Source organism: Callithrix jacchus, chromosome 15 (assembly GCF_049354715.1).
Source record: "Callithrix jacchus isolate 240 chromosome 15, calJac240_pri, whole genome shotgun sequence".
NCBI lineage: Eukaryota > Metazoa > Chordata > Mammalia > Primates > Cebidae > Callithrix > Callithrix jacchus.
Genome location: NC_133516.1, coordinates 78,288,425 through 78,305,789, shown reverse-complemented (window position 1 = coordinate 78,305,789; position 17,365 = coordinate 78,288,425). Strand labels below are relative to the sequence as shown.

The 17,365-nt window shown below is 39.7% G+C and overlaps 1 protein-coding gene and 1 pseudogene across 8 annotated transcripts in view; one reads left to right on the top strand and one right to left on the bottom strand.

The window, feature by feature from the left end:
• UMPS (uridine monophosphate synthetase) overlaps positions 1 to 17,365 on the top strand; it is a 35,206-nt gene that overhangs the window by 8,890 nt on the left and 8,951 nt on the right. For 2 of the 8 annotated variants that reach the window (XR_013527582.1, XR_013527581.1), the window contains exons 2-6: positions 3,643 to 3,796; positions 6,031 to 6,702; positions 8,830 to 9,005; positions 10,838 to 10,952; positions 12,921 to 13,204. Coding sequence is in view for 2 of the 8 variants with exons in the window: in XM_002758725.7 (XP_002758771.2) it covers positions 3,643 to 3,796; positions 6,031 to 6,702; positions 8,830 to 9,005; positions 10,838 to 10,952; positions 12,921 to 13,090 (1,287 nt within the window). In the remaining 6 variants the exon portion in view is untranslated. Of the gene's footprint in view, positions 1 to 3,642; positions 3,797 to 6,030; positions 6,703 to 8,829; positions 9,006 to 10,249; positions 10,361 to 10,837; positions 10,953 to 12,920; positions 16,865 to 17,365 lie in introns of those variants that run through there. The other 6 variants (XR_013527580.1, XR_013527579.1, XR_013527583.1 and 3 more) reach the window with 5 other exon arrangements.
• On the bottom strand, positions 2,878 to 3,370 carry LOC103788356 (huntingtin-interacting protein K pseudogene; annotated as a pseudogene).

Sequence of the window (17,365 nt, the reverse complement as noted above, 5' to 3'; positions counted from 1 at the left end):
CCACCCGCCTCGGCCTCCCAAACTGCTGGGATTACAGGCATGAGCCACCACGCCTGGCCCTCAACTCTGCCTCTTTCTGTGGGACAGGTTGTTCCATCCTGCTGGCATTAGTCCAAACTTCCACCTAGGTCCATGCTGACAACTTGCAGCACCAGATGGGAGCCTTGTTCAGATTGCATCGACAATCCCCAGTGCCCTTCAATCTGGCAGGGCTCTCGTGGACTGTGGGTTGCATGAGGGATGAGGTAAGCACAGGATCTGAATCAGAGCACCTAGGGGGTGAAGTCCCCAACCCTCTGAGCCAGCTGCACGTTCCAGGTGGGGATGTGCCTTGCCCTGCTTTGCCTCCTTCCCTGGGCTATTTTCAGAGTCCTATGAGTCCCACCAAAAGGAACCTGGCACCTTACTTGGAATCGTGAAGTCCTCTAGCCCTCTGCGTCTCATTCACTGGGAGCTGCATTCTGGTGTTGCCTCCTCTCAGCCATCTTGGAAAAATGGCAACTGAAATTTATGCTTCAGGTTGCACTCCTTGAACTTGGTACAAATTTGTGTTCTACTTATATTAATTTTGCCTCAGCTTCTTCCTCTTAGCTCCACACTTGGAAGGGCTGTTTAGAAAGGGGAGTTGAATTTTGCACTGTGTGGCCAGGAGCAGTAATGAAGACCAGAAAGTAGACATATTGGGAAAGCAGTTTTTTAGTCAGTATAAGGAAATTTTCTCTACAAATTAGAGGTTTCTAACACAGTGCTTCTAAACTTTGAGTATATATGAATTATCTGGGAATTTTGTTAAAATGCAGAATCCAGTTCTGCAGCTCTGAGGCTGGATCTGAGGTTGTGCGTTTCTAACAAGGTGCTGGCTGAAACTGCAGACTACACCGAGTAGAGTGCCCTGAATAATTGGTTTCCAATAGAGTTTTGCTGCTAGCCACGTGTTACTATTGAGCATTGTGAATTTTTAACTTTAGTTGCATATGATTGGTGGCTATCATACTGGACTGCATAGATAGAAGACATGTAAGTTCCCTCAGCCCACTTAAGGGTTTATGTTCACTGGGCACCACTTTGTGTGGTTATTATAAAAATATTGAAGGTAGGTCAGACTATTTAAGGTTGCAGTACTTTGGACTATTTCTCACCATCCAGATTCTTGCTATATTTCTCAGCAGTGTGGAGAATTACTAAGGATTTTCTAGTGAAAAATTGATTTATTTATTTTAAATGACAGAGAAAGTTTTTTTGATAACCAGATCATGGGGGGGTGTGTGTGTGTGTATGTCTGTGTGTATGTGTGCATTTTGGAGATAAATTGGGGAGGAGTTCAAAATATAGACTTGCATATGACAGAATTCCTTTACACATCTTATTAATGCAAATAGGATTTCTCGACACACCCCAAAAAGCAATAGAATTGATGCTAAACTCTAACTTCCTTGTGATAAATGATATTTGACTACAGTGCTATATATATGTACATTAGTGTGCATAAAGTAATTGGAGAGGAAAGATAGCATTAACCCACTAAGAAATGCATTTTCCAAATCTGTTTTTTCTCCTCTGTCAAAATTTGCAAATCATGTTTTAATTAATCATATGCTTATAATAATTGTAATGATATACAGGATAATTCTCTTTTTTAAAAAGTACAATTTCCATTTTATTTTCCTCCAGAGAATAGTTTCTCTTCAGTCCTTAAGGATTCAGTTGCTTACATGGTCTTTGGTGAGGGTCATGAGGCAGCACCCACAGGTTTGAATCAGGGTGGGGTGTTTGGTCCCTGTGGGATTTAGATGGATTGCTGACTACCTTGCTGTGAATGGCACAACTCACACTGTAATGTAGCTTCACATACAGCTTGGGAAAAACATAGGAGGCAAAGATGCACACTGCAGAAATGTCCCTGACTGCCGTGGCCTCTACTATGTTTTGCATGACAGGCTTCTTAATAGCCTTTTCCTTGGTCATGCGTGGGACGCAGAATGTGCCACTAGTGGCCACAGCCCTTTTTGGCACAATTCTTTGTCATCTTGGAAGTAAGGACCTGAGAGAGCTACAGAAGAATTCTTGACACTTAGAGACTTACAGTCATGGGAAATTTTTTAATTACCATTTTAATTTTCATTTTACATAAATATAGACAAGTGTGACAGAGGGATCAGGAAAAGCTTTTCAAGTATAATTACATATTTAGAGTAAAATTCTGTGCACAGTGGAGTGAAAATATGGGTTGGAAAAAGATGTCAAAAGTTTTAAACTTTTCATAGTCCAGCACTTTCATGTTTTGTTTTGTTTTGTTTTTTAATGGAGATGGTGGGTATCCAGTCACTGTAGCATTTGCATTCCAACCAAAAATACAAAAATTAGCTGGACGTGGTGGTGCACACGTGTAGACCCAGCTACTCGGGAGGCTGAGGCAGGAGAATTGCTTGAACCCAGGAGGCAAAAGTTACAGTAAGCCGAGATCACACCACTGCACTTGGCGATGGAGCAAGACTCTGTCTCAAAAAAAAAAAAAGTGATAAAACAGGTCTGAGATAACATGTTAATACTTTTTGTACTAGAAATTACATTCTCTGCAACTTAAAATATTCATAGAGTTTTTGTTACTCTTTAGAAGTACTGGAGTCAAGCTGCGATCTAGTTCACAAAGCAACTCAGTGATTGTTTGCCTTTCTTTTTTAAAAATGAGGTGCTTTTGCATGGGAATGTGTATTCTAACATTAAACTTTGATGATTTATGTGGAAAAGGAGAGATTATAAAATAGTAATTCACACAATAGGGTCCATATTTATGAATTTTTTTTTTTTTTCCAATAAAAGACCAAAAAAATTTATTGTCATAAATTAATCCAGTAGGTATATCTGAGAAAGCACGCATCAGTTGGTTAGGGCAATAAGCACCTCTAACACATTGCCCATGTGTTCCCCAAGCTGCCTTCTGTTGCTGCTTGAGATAGCTCCATCTCGGTCCTTATCAGCTCCAGATCTTCCTTCCTGACAGTGCCTTTGCCAGTTCTTTCTCATGCTCCTGTTTGGCTTTTTGCTCCCGGGACTTTCTGTCTCCGATCACAGACATGGCCATCTCCAGGTTGGAACTCTGGATTCCCTTCTCCTCTGCATAGTCGGTGACGAGCTCCAAGTCTACCGCACCACTGTCATGTTTCCGTGGCTTCTCGGGAGGTCGCTCTGGGCCACTGGTCTCAGTCTCTATAACTCCAGCTCCATATCCCCTTCGGTCGCCATGTCTAGTTCCTGAAATTTCTTAATCGAAGACTTCTTTCAGGACATATAACTAAAAGATGATAGGTTTAGATACTCAGCATAATGGGTTCCTGAGGGAAACCAGGAAGTTAGGGGACCATCCTTAGTCTTTGGGGTCAACATCATGAGCTTTCCCAACACATCTCAGATTGCCTTTGGAACAGATTCTAAATCTGGCTGAATAGGTTCATTCTTACGTTTTTAGATTTATATTTGTGTATTGGGTTTATAGAGAGGGTAATAAATAGGCATTTGGTTTTTTCTCCAATCAGGTTTGAGACTTACCCCACTAGGTTATTACTGTCTTTAATGTTATGTTGTCATATGTTTATACACCATTTAAAATCGTTAAAACATAGTTTGTGTGTCCATTTCTTACAGGTTGCAGATATTTTATTCCAAACGGCCCAAAATGCAGGGATCAGTTTTGACACAGTGTGTGGAGTACCTTATACCGCGTTGCCACTGGCTGCAGTTATTTGTTCAACCAATGAAATTCCAATGCTTATTAGAAGGAAAGAAACAAAGGATTATGGTAAAATAAAAGTAACATAAGCATTAAGTTAATTAATCTGTAACATAATACTATTAGAATTTTTTTCTCCTCTGTGCACTAATGTTTTTCCAGAGTCATCTTGAGTCCTTTAAGTTGTTATTGCCGGTGGATTGTGCCTGTTACTATAAGTCACCTTCCTTTTTTTAGAGTCTAGGGATGAAATGCTTTGTATTGATTGATAAAAGGTGCTTCTTCTGGTACTATATCTATGAAACCCCAACTTTTTTTTTCCCACCAGTTCTTCCCTCATCAGCAAAATGTAACAACACATATTTTCCCAGTAGGTTTGTATTTAAACTTCATAAAAAAGAAATGCATGGATAAAATTATTCTTATAAAACAGTGTAAATACCTAGAGAGATGCTTTTGTGGGTTCATGGCAATAGATTATCAGGTGGCTTGCTTTAAAACCCAAAAATCACACCAGGCACCATGGCTCAACACCTGTAATCCCAGCACTTTGGGAGGCGGAGGTGGGCGGATCACTTGAGGTCAGGAGTTTCAGAGCAGCCTGACCAACGTGGTGAAACCCCGACTCTACTAAAAATACAAAAATTAGCTGGGTGTGGTGGTGTGCCCCTGTAATCCCAGCTACTTGGGAGGCTGAGATAGAAGACTAGCTTGAACCTGGAAAGTGGAGGTTGCAGTGAGCCGAGATCACGCCACTGTACTCCAGCCTTGGGGACAGAGTGAGACCCTATTTTAAAAAAACAAACCTGAAAATCGGCCAGGCGCAGTGACTCACATGTAATCCCAGCACTTTGGGAGGCCAAGGCAGGAGGATAGCTTGAAGCCAGGAGTTTGAGACCAGCTTTGGCAACGTAGTGAGACCTTGTCTCTACAAAAATTGAAAAAAAGAATAAAAAATTAGCTGAATGTCGCAGTTACATAGGAGACTGAGGCAAGAGGATGGCTTGAGCCCAGGAGTTGAAGGTTGCAGTGAGGTATGAATGCGCCACTGCACTGCACCCTGGGTGACAGAGCAGTACTATCAAAAAACAAATAAATAAAACCTGAAAAGCAGTCTTAATGATAGTAAGGAATTAATGGACTTTTTTGTTTATGTTGGGGTATTAGTGTTTGGTTTTTTTTTTTTTTAACACATCCTTCTTTTACAGATGCATTCTAAAAGTTTTTATGATAGAAAAAGAAACATATTAATTGAGTTTTTGCTGTGAAGGGCAGCGTTAATTTTTCTGTTTTTGGGTTTTTTTGAGACAAGGTCTCACTCTGTTGCCTAGGCTGGTCTTGAACTCCTGGTCTCAAACCGTCTTCCTGCCTCAGCCTCCCAAAGTGCTGGGATTACAGGTGTGAGCCACTACCCCCAGCTGAGATTTTCCGAGCTAAAAAAAAAATTTTCTATATGAATCCCTGCCCATAAGAAAACTCTTGTTTCTATTTTATTATTTTACATTAAAAAATGTTTTTAGAATTAAAGTATGCATTTTAAAATATACTGTAAGTACTTGCAGTCTTGTGTTGTAGCTTAAGCTGATTTAATTAAACTTGCAATTATTCAAGGAGAGGAAGGGGTTTGATGAGTCTATAAAGTCTACAGCCCCAATTTATTTACATTTTGTACATTATCTGAAAAATAGTCTCTAGTGGGATTTGGGGTAGAGATGTGTATATTTAGTCACATTGCATTATACCATTCTTTAGATTGTAGTAATGGATTTAAATGATTGCTGAATATTTTTCCTTCTGAATTTATATCTTCAAAAAGCCAATTGTTTGGCTGATTTTGAATAGTAAACTTGTAATACTTAGATGGAAAAATGAATTATTTCATTTATGATATTGGATTATTCTGTGTTTCATAACTTTCCTTGATCTAGGTGATTTTACTGTAAGAAACCGTATTTAGGCTGGACATGGTGGGTCACACCTGTAATCCTAGCACTTAGGAAGGCTGAGGTGGGAGGATCACTTGAGCTCAGGAGTTTGAGACCAGCCTGGGCAACATAGTGAGACCTCATCTCTATGATAAAACAAATTTTTTTAAATAAAAAAAAAAAACTCCAAAAAAAATTTTTTTTAAACTCCGTATTTGAAAATTTGATCATAAAACACATTTAGCAGTGTTTATAATGTAAAATAATTTACTTGTTTTACTATAAATATACTATATGTGTAACTGGCAAGTTTGGTATACACATACACATATACATATCTATTTAAATTTAGAATCAGCAGAATTTTTTCTTTTCTAGGAACTAAGCGTCTTGTAGAAGGAGCTATTAATCCAGGAGAAACCTGTTTAATAATTGAAGATGTTGTCACCAGTGGATCTAGTGTTTTGGAAACTGTTGAGGTTCTTCAGAAGGAGGGCTTGAAGGTCACTGATGCCATAGTGCTATTGGACAGAGAGCAGGGAGGCAAGGACAAGTTGCAGGCACATGGGATTCGCCTCCACTCAGTGTGTACATTGTCCAAAATGCTGGAGATTCTCGAGCAGCAGAAAAAAATTGATACTGAGATGGCTGGGAGAGTGAAGAGATTTATTAAGGAGAATGTCTTTGTGGCAGCGAATCAAAATGGTTCTCCCTTTTCTGTAAAGGAAACACCCAAAGAACTCAGCTTCGGGGCACGTGCAGAGCTGCCCAGGATCCACCCAGTTGCATCGAAGCTTCTCAGGCTCATGCAAAAGAAAGAGACCAATTTGTGTCTGTCTGCTGATGTTTCAGAGGCCAGAGAGCTATTGCAGCTAGCAGATGCTTTAGGACCCAGTATCTGCATGCTCAAGACTCATGTAGATATTTTGAATGATTTTACTCTGGATGTGATGAAGGAGTTGATAACTCTGGCAAAACGCTATGAGTTCTTGATATTTGAAGACCGAAAATTTGCAGATATAGGAAACACAGTGAAAAAGCAGTATGAAGGTAAGTGTATTATTCAAGAATCTGCAAGAATCAGAAATCCAGCTTAAACTGGCTGAAGAAAAAAAAGGAAATGCTCATGTCACTGAAAGTCCATTCATAGAGCAGGCTGTCAAGCATGGTTGGATCCAGGAGCTCAAATGATGTCTTCATGACTTGCTTTCTCTCCATCTGTCAGCTCTGGTTTCTTCTCTGTTGACTTCTTTCTCAGGTAGGCATACTCAGCATGCTCACCCCAAGCCAATCACTCTAGCTTGGGATATAGAATACCTTCATTAGCTAGTCTGGACAATCTGCTCTGCAGTTGTGAGGCTGTTAACTCTATTTGACCTTCTTTTTTTTTTTTTTTTTTTTTTTAAATTGTATTTGGGCTCTGGGGTACATGTGCACATCCTGCATCCTGCAGGATTGTTGCATGGGCACATACATGCCTATTTGACCTTTTTGAAGTGAGAACCAGGCAGGGATAGTTTTCTTAAAGAAAATGGGTATGCTGACTCCAGAAGTTGTGTGTCTGGCCAAGCAAATATGACAGATGTCTCTGGCAGAATATGATGTTTTGAATGAAAATTCCACATAAAGGACACAATGAAAAAGAAGTATAAAATGGTAAGATTGGCTGGATGTGGTGGCTCACGCCTATAATTCCAGTACTTTGAGAGGCCAAGGCAGGTGGATCACCTGAGGTTAGGAGTTCGAGACCAGCCTGACCAACATGGAGAAACCCCGTCTCCACTGAAAATACAAAATTAGCCATCCGTGGTGGTGCGTGCTGGTAATCCTAGCTACTGGGAAGGCTGAGGCAGGAGAATTGCTTGAACCCAGGGTTGCGGTGAGCCAAGATGGTGCCACTGTACTCCAGCCTGCGCAACAGAAGTGAAACTCCATCTCAAAAAAAGAAAAGAAAAGATTTATTTGTAGCAGAAAAAGTTCTATTGATAAACATTCTTTATATAAAACAGTGCATGTGTTGGTTGAAAAAAATACTTAGTTCTACTGCCTATTCTATGTAAATTTCTGTCTATGTTTTTACAACTATGGTTGGACTGTATTTTAATGCATTTTTCACTTAAGCTTGTAACAGATATTGGTGATGTTATTTAACATTTTTTGTAGGCATCTTTGAGGTAACTTTTCTTTAATGTGTGCATATTCAGAAGCTATTTCTTTTCAACAGATTTGTCTTTAAGTGACTTCTTCCTATGCTTAAGATATCGTCACATTGCCCAACTTAATTTAGCTAATTGACTGGTATAAGAGTTTTATACAAACTCTCTTCAGGTCTGCATAGAGGTTTTTCAAAAATTAGGCCTTTTACTTTCCACTTTTAAAAGGAGTATAGTTGGCCTATTGAAATTAGATAGCTAAGGAGACCTAAGGAACACATAGAAATACCAAGTGATAGTAAAGCTGCTGAGAAACCCCTGCAGAGTGAAAACTTATCTTCAAGAATTTTATTTTTTTATTTTTTTGAGACAGGGTCTTGCTCTGTCACCCAAGCTGGAGTGCAGTGGTGCAATCTTGGCTCACTGCAACCTCCGCCTCCCGGGCTCAAGCGATCCTCCCACCTCAGCCTCCCAAGTAGCTGGGACTACAGGCATGTGCCACCACACCTGGCTAATTTTTTGTGTTTTTGGTAGAGATGAAGTTTTGCCATGATGCCCAGGCCGGTGTCGAACTCCTAAGCTCAAACAATCTACTTACCTCAGCCTCCCAAAGTACTGGGATTACAGACGTGAGCCACAGTGAGGAATTTTAGATTATTGTTATTCTTGACGTCAACAAATGTTTGTCTTCACTGGAGTCCCTTTCTAATAGCTTGAGCTGTACATGTGGTCATGAGCTTCAGCCTGCAAGGAAAAACAGTCCTACTAGTGTTCCCAATAAGCCAAGTGCAGACCTTGGAAGTTATTTTCCTCATTGTGATCTCTCACCCAGCTGCTTACCTGAATAACAGATAAATTTTTCACAGATGGAACCATGGGTCCGCTGATAATCACTAAAGTTCCTAAAGTGATTCTCTCATTAACATGTTACTAGAAGATTATTTTATATCGTAGTTGGTTGATTGGACAAGAGGTTAGAGGTTTTTGTTTGAAAATTGAAAATCTTTTTCCCCCTTCTTCTTAGGAGGTATCTTTAAAATAGCTTCCTGGGCAGATCTAGTAAATGCTCACGTGGTGCCAGGCTCAGGAGTTGTGAAAGGCCTTCAGGAAGTGGGCCTGCCTTTGCATCGGGGGTGCCTGCTCATTGCGGAAATGAGCTCCACCGGCTCCCTGGCCACTGGGGACTACACTAGAGCAGCGGTAAGTGATGGAGGGACAGGGTAAGAGGAGGCAGGGGCTACTATGCTGTATGCTATAGGGCAAGAAAATCTCTCTTAATCTGGCGTCTATGGAACCTCTGCCAAAAAAAAAAAAAATCAACTCTTGTTAGTGTGACAGTATGTTAATGCTAGTTGGATAGAATTCCTTAATAGTTAATAGCATTTTATATTGTGTAGTGGACACTTTAGGAATTTGTATTGTACTCCAAGAACAACTTTGAGACCCAGATAATTAGTCAAACACTTACTAAATCTACCAGGACTTTAAGATAATTGTTTTTTTCATCTCACCCTGAGTTGAGAAAAGGTAAGAGCTTCCCAGACATGTAGTTTCTCAGAATCTCCCGAGTCCTACAGAGATGCACATTCTCATGACAGCAGCCCACATGCAGTGGTTTTCTCTTATTCTTGTCAGATATTTTAGAATATAATATTACTTTTTAAGAAATTGTATGGGGGCTGGGCACAGTTGTTCACACCTGTAATCCTAGCATTTTGGGAGGCCAAGGTGGGAGGATTGCTTGAGGTCATGAGTTTGAGACCAGCTTGACATCAGAGTGAGAAGTTTACAAAAAAAGGAAAAAGCAAATTAACCAGGCATGATGGTACATGCCTATAGTCCCAGCTATTTGGGAAGCTGAGGTGGGAGGAGCACTTGAGGCTGCAAGATGAAGGCTGCAGGGAGCTATGATCATGCCATTGTACCCCAGCCTGGCAAGAGTAAAAGCCCATCTCAAAAAAAATCCCCAAGAAAATCCCCATGATTTTTTATCCTTTGTGAAAGTTCTAGAAGTAACGGATTTCTATTTTTTTCATATTATTTCAAAGACTATCTGGAGACTTAATAGAACTCCTGTGGCTCTACAGTCAGATTTTAGCCCCATCCCTGAATTGACTGTACATGTCTGATTTCCCAACTCTCACAAGCACAGGAGCCATGAGTCAGTTTTAATATTTGGCATTCTGGCAGTCTGGGTCTGGCTCAAGGACAAGACATGACTTGTTTGTTGGCAGTAGTACTTGATGGCAGGAATATATCAAATGAGTCTTAGGTCTCGGGGAAGTACCGAATCAGAAAGCCAGGCAGACCTTCTAAGGGAACTTTTATGAATGTGAGATAATAGCATAGAAACTGGGGAGACCAGTTGATGTTATAGAAGAGGGAAAGTGGTAGAGGTGAGATTTCTTAAGCTCTTGAAAGCGTATCTTTTCTTTACATGACAGCAGCCTTTGGATATGAAGTGCCCTGTCTGTGTAGTCAGTCAGCCTTGAATGTGGTTTCATACCATCATCATGTATTCTAGAGTACTCACCTCAGATCCATTCTGGAAGTAGGTGAGTCACCAAGCATTATTAGAAAGAAGTAATTATGCAGCATGTTGACTTTAGATGCATATGGTATAGGATTTTTGTTTTAAGTATGGTTTATTATGGGAAAGGATGGGAAAGGGTCATCTCAGAGTTTTAATGAAGCAAATGTGTTTCATAACGGTTTCAATCTAAGATGACCTGTTTCAGATATAGTGAGTTTATATATATGAAATGAGAAAAGGTGTCTGTAATACAGCAAAGTTTCTAACTGGATAATAGAGCATAAGCTGGACACAGTGACTCACACCTGTAACCCCAGCACTTTGGGAGGCCAACTTGGGAGGATCCCTTGAGCCCAGGGGTTCAAGACCAGCCTGGGTGATATAGGGAGACCCTATGTCTATTTTTTTTTTAAGTTTAAAAAAAAATAGAGCATATTTTTACTTTTACTCTGTGTGATTAACTGTTTTCTTGTAATATATCCGGTTACATTCCGTTTAGGTTAGAATGGCCGAGGAGCACTCTGAATTTGTTGTTGGTTTTATTTCTGGTTCCCGAGTAAGCATGAAACCAGAATTTCTTCACTTGACTCCAGGAGTTCAGTTGGAAGCAAGAGGTAAATCTAAATCTCTTCACTGGTCATGGCTCTTCCAAAAATGCTTCTTTGCCCACTGCAGGCAAAATACTTTGCATGTTTTTATACATTTGCTTAAGAGAAGCCTTCTTAGATTAGAACAATAATGAATCACCCCATTGGAAACTGTGTATCTTTGGACAAGTCAGTTTACTTCTTGTAGTCTCATTTTCTTAATCTGTAAAATGGGGATGATAACAGTATTGACCTCATAAGGTAATCAAGAGGGTGTAATGAGAACATATAGGGTATTTAACACACTGTCTTGGCACAGAGTAAATATTCTGTACTTGTAAGCCCTTATCTGTAAGCCCTCATAATTCTTAGACTAGATACTATAGTTAGGATTTAGGCTTTTAAGAATACTTAAAGTAGCTTGGATTTGGAAGATAATAAGCCATTTAATACAATGCTTCTAGAACAGCAGAATTTAATAAAATAAAAAAGCAAAATTCAAGGGTTAAGATTGATGCATAGTTGGTGACCACTTGATGGGGCTGTGACAGAAAGGTTCTTGTATATGGTAGTGGTCAGGTTAGACGTGCTCAACAGTGCATTGTGGTGATTCTGAGATGTATGCTAAACTTTTCTTACATTGTGAGGCCAATCTTTTTTGTATTTTTTATATATTGAAACTTTGTTGGCAACATAAGAATTTTACTTCATTTTTTAAATATATTGTTGGGCCAGGCGCGGTGGCTTAAGCCTGTAATCCCAGCACTTTGGGAGGCTGAGGCGGGTGGATCACGAGGTCAAGAGATCGAGACCATCCTGGTCAACATGGTGAAACCCCGTCTCTACTAAAAATACAAAAAATTAGCTGGGCATGGTGGTGCATGCCTGTAGTCCCAGCTACTCGGGAGGCTGAGGCAGGAGAATTGCCTGAACCCAGGAGGCGGAGGTTGCGGTGAGCCGAGATGGCGCCATTGCACTCCAGCCTGGGCAACAAGAGCGAAACTCCGTCTCAAAACAGACAAACAAAAAAATATATTGTTAAGCTACAGATGATCTAAAATTTGACATTGAGGAAGTATATATTCAAGGCAACTTGAATCTATGATTTTGGGGAAAAAAATTACTTGAAAAAAATAATAAATAAGGCCAGGTGCAGTGGCTCATGCCCGTAATCCCAGCACTTAGGGAGGCTGAGGTGGGCAGGTCACTTGAGGTCAGGAGTTCGAGACCAGCTTGGCCAACATGGTGAAACTCCATCTCTACTAAAAACACAAAAATTAGCTGGGCATGCTGTGTGTGCTTGTAATCCCAGCTACTCGGGAGGCTGAGCCAGGAGAATTGCTTGAACTCGGGAGGCAGAGGTTGCAGTGAGCCAAGATTGTGCCACTGCACTCCAGCCTGGGTGACAGAGCAAGACTCTATCTCAAAAAAATAAATACAATAAATAAATAAAAATAAACTTTACCATTGAAAAGGAGATGGTGGTGAGCATCTTTCTCCATTTGAGGTCTCTGGCCTACCCAGTGAGTCTCTTTAGCTTCTGTTTTTACCTACTTGCTGTACAAAAGGGGAATGAAAATAGAAGCAGTTTTTTTAAGTTTTTTTTCTGGAGAGGGCATCTTGCTCTGTCACCCAGACTGGAGTCCAATGGCGGAATCTCCGGCTCACTGGAGGCTCCACCTCCCAGGTTCAAGCAATTCTCCTGCCTCAGCTTCCTGAGTAGTTGGGATTACAGGCACGTACCATCATACCTGGCTAATTTTTGTATTCTTAGTAGAGATAGAGTTTCGCCTTGTTGGTCAGGCTGGTCTTGAACTCCTGACCTCAGGTGATCTGCCTGCCTCAGCCTCTCAAAGTGCTCAGGATTACAGGCATGAGCCACTGTGCCCGACCTAGGAGCATATTTTTATTTAAAGTTGGTTGGATCCTTTTCAGAGAAGTCATGTGACAGATTTTCTGATTTTTATTAAATAATAGTTTTTGTGTTTCTTGTAGGAGATAACCTTGGCCAACAGTACAATAACCCACAAGAAGTTATTGGCAAACGAGGTTCTGATATCATCATCGTAGGCCGTGGCATAATCTCCGCAGCTAATCATCTGGAAGCAGCGGAGATGTACAGAAAAGCTGCTTGGGAAGCGTATTTGAGTAGACTTGGTGTTTAAGTGCTTCAGATACATTTTTGTGAAGACATTGAAGATATGTGGTTCCCCTGAAAGTTACTGGCTGGAAATCATCAGCTGCCTTTACTACTGCTTGGAGTCTTCCACAGGGCTTGTGTAAGCATGGTCTTTAGGAAATACTGAGTAATTTGTAATCACTGCATTGTTACTATATTAAGTTCATTCTCAAGCTTGTGTTTTTTGACGCTAGTGTTTGTTATATAGCCACAGTCCTGTCTAGGTTTGGGTCTTCCACATTTGAGGATCCTTCCTATCTCTCCATGGGACTAGACTGCTTTGTTATTCTTTTATGTTTTTTTATTTTAATTTTTTTGTTTGTACTTTAGGTTCTGGGGTACATGTGCAGATGATGCAGGATTGTTGCTTGGGTGCATACTTGGCAAGGTAGTTTGCTGCCTCCATCCCTGTCACCTAAATCTGGCATTTCTCCTCATGTTATCCCTCCCCAACCTCCCCACCCGCTGCTGTTCCTCCCCTAGCTCCCCTCCCTGTGTCCATGTGTTCTTGTTGTTCAACACCTGCCTATGAGTGAGAACATGCATTGTTTGGTTTTCTGTTCGTGTCAGTTGGCTGAGAATGATGGTTTCGAGATTCATCCATGTCCTCCCTACAAAGGACACAAATTTATCGTTTTTTATGGCTGCATAGTATTCCATGGTGTATATGTGCCACATTTTCTTTGTCCAGGCTATCATTGATGGGCATTTGGGTTGGTTCCAAGTCTTTGCTATTGTAAACAGTGAATATACGTGTGCATGTGTCTTTATAACAATGATTTATAATCTTCTGGATATATACTCAGTAATGGAATTGCTGGGTCAGATGGAATTTCTATTTCTAGATCCTTGAGGAGTTGCCATACTGTCTTCCACAATGGTTGAACTGATTTACACTCCCACCAAGAGTGTAAAAGTGTTCCTATTTCTTCACATCCTCTCCATCATCTGTTGTCTCCTGATTTTTTAATGATTGCCATTCTAACTGGCATGAGATGAAATAGTATCTCAGTGTGGTTTTGATTTGCATTTTTCTAATGACCAGTGATGATGAGCATTTTTTCATATGTTTGTTGGTGCATAAATGTCTTCTTTTGAAAAGTGTCTGTTCATATCCTTTGTCCACTTTAGAATGGGTTTTTTTTTTCTCTTTGAAATAAATCTGCTTTAGTTCTTTGTAGATTCTGGATATTAGCCCTTTGTCAGGTACATTGCAAAAATTTTTTTCCATTCTGTTGGTTGCTGGTTCACTCTAATGATTGTTGCTTTGGCTTTGCAGAAACTCTTAAGTTTAATTAAATCCTATATTTGTCTATTTTGGCTTTTGTTGCCATTGCTTTTGGTATTTTAGTCATGAAGTCCTTGCCTATGCCAATATCCTGAATGGTTTTGCCTAGGTTTTCTTCTAGGGTTTTTATGGTGTTAGTTCTTAGGTTTAAATCTTTAATCCACCTGGAGTTACTTTTTGTATAAGGTGTAAGGAAGGGGTCCAGATTCAACTTTCTGCACATGGTTAGCCAGTTTTTCCAACACCATTTATTAAACAGGGAATCCTTTTCCCCATTGCTTGTTTTTGTCAGGTTCGTCAAAGATCAGATGGTTGCAGATGTGTGGTGTTACTTCTGAGGCCTCTGTTCTGTTCCATTGGTCTGTATCTCTGTTTTGTTACCAGGACCATGCTGTTTTGATTACAGTAGCCTTGTAGTGTAGTTTGAAATCAAGTAGCATGATACCTCCAGCTTTGTTCTTTTTGCTTAGGATTGTCTTGGCTATGCAGGCTCTCTTTTGGTTCCATATGAAGTTTAAAGTGTGTTTTTTTCCAGTTCTGTGAAGGTCAATTGTAGCTTTATGGGGATAGTGTTGAATTTATTAATTACTTTGGGCAGTATGGTCATTTTCACGATATTGATTCTTCCTAACTATGAGCAGGGAATGTTTTTCCATCCATTTTTGTTTCCTCTCATTTCCTTGAGCAGTGGTTTGTTGTCTTGCACATCCTTTGTTAGTTGTATTCCTAGGTATTTTATTATCTTGGTAGCAATTGTGAATGGGAGTGTGCTCATGATTTGGTTCTCTGTCTTGTCAGTGTATAGAAATGCTTGTGATTTCTGCATATTGATTTTGTATCCTCAGACTTTGCTGAAGTTGTTTATCAGCTTAAGGAGATTTTGGACTGAGACAATGGGGTCTTCTAAATATACAATCATGTCATCTGCAAATAGAGACAATTTGATTTCCTCTTTCCCTAATTGAATACCCTTTATTTCTTTTTCTTGCCTGAGTACTCTGGCTAGAACTTCCAATACTATATTGAATAGAAATGGTGAGAGAGGGCATCTTTGTCTAGTGCCTGTTTTCAAAGGGAATGCTTACAGTTTTTGCCTTAAGTATGATATTGGCTGTGGGCTTGTCATAAATAGCTTTTATTATTTTGAGATACCTTCCATCAATACCTAGTTTATTGAGAGGTTTTAGCATAAAGAGCTGTTGAACTTTGTGGAAGACTTTCTCTGAATCTATTGAGATGATCATGTGGTTGTCTTTGGTTCTGTTTATATGGTGGATTACGTTTATAGATTTGCTATGTTGAACCAGCCTTTCATCCCTGGGATGAAGCCTACTTGATTATGATGGATAAGCTTTTTGATTGTGCTGTTGCATTCAGTTTGCCAGTATTTTATTGAAGATTTTTGCATCAATGTTCATCATGGATATTCGCCTGAAGTTTTCTTTTTTAGTTGAGTCTCTGCCTGGTTTTGGTATTAGGATGATGTTGGTCTCATAAAATGAGTTAGGGAGGATTCCCTTTTTTTTGTATTGTTTGGAATAGTTTCAGAAGGAATGGTACCACAAAGGGAAACCCATCAGACTCACAATGTACTTCTGGTAGAATTTGTACGTCTTTTTATGTCTGGTAGAATTCAGCTGTAAACTTGTCTGGACCTGGACTGTTTTTGGTTGGTAGGCTATCAATTGCTGCCTCAACTTCAGACCTTGTTATTGGACTATTCAGGGATTCAGTTTCTTCCTGGTTTAGTCTTGGGAGGGTGTAGTTGTCCAGGAATTTATCTATTTCATCTGGATTTGCTGGTTTATGTGCATAGAGTTGTTTGTAGTAATCGCTGACAGTGGTTTGTGTTTCTGTTGCTTCAGTGGTGATATCCCCTTTATAATTTTTTATTACATCATCTATTCGATTCTTCTCTCTTTTCTTTGTTATTAGTCTGGCTAGTGGTCTATTTTGTTCAAAGAACCAGCTCCTGGATTTATTGATTTTTTTTTTTAAGGGTTTTTTGTGTATCTGTCTTTTTCAGTTCTGCTCTGATCTTAGTTATTTCTTGTCTTCTACTAGCATTTGAATTTTTTTGATTTTGCTCCTCTTTCAATTTTGATGATAGGGTGTCAATTTTAGATCTTTCCTTGCTTCTCATATGGGCATTTATTGCTATAAATTTCCCTCTAGACCTTGCTTTAAATGTGTCCCAAAGAATCTGGTACATTGCGTCTTTGTTCTTCTTGGTTTTGAAGAACATCTTTATTTCTGTCTTCATTTCATTGTTTATTCAGTCAGCATTTTGGAGCCAGTTGTTCAGTTTCCATATAGTTATGCGGTTTTGAGTAAGTTTCTTAATCCTAAGTTCTAATTTGATTGCAGTGTGGATTGTTATGATTTCCATTCTTTTGCATTTGCTGAGGAGTGATTTATTTCCAATTATGTGGTCAATTTTACAGTAAAAGTGCAATGTGGTGCTGAGAAAAACGTATATTCTGTGGATTTGGGGTGGAGAGTTCTGTACATGTCTCTTAGGTTCACTTGGTTCAGCTCATGTGCGTTCAAGTCCTGGATATCCATGTCGAATTTCTGTCTCGTTGATCTGTCCAATATTGACAAAGGAGTGTTGAAGTCTCCCACTACTATTGTGTGGGAGTTTAAGTCTCTTTGTAGGTCGTTAAGAAATTGCTTTATGTATCTGGGTGCTCCTGTATTGGGTGCATATATATTTAGGATAGTTAGCTCTTCTTGTTGCATTGCTTTTTTTTTTTTTTTTTTTTTTTACCATTACATAATACCCTTGTCTCTTTTGATCTTTGTTGGTTTGAAGTCCATTTTATCAGAGCCTAGGATTGCAACCCCTGCTTTTTTTTTTCCTCTCTCCATTTGCTTGGTAAATCTTCTTCCATCCCTTTGAGTCTGTATGTGTCTTTGCACATGAGATGGGTCTCCTGAATACAGCACACCGATGGTTCTTGACTTTTTATC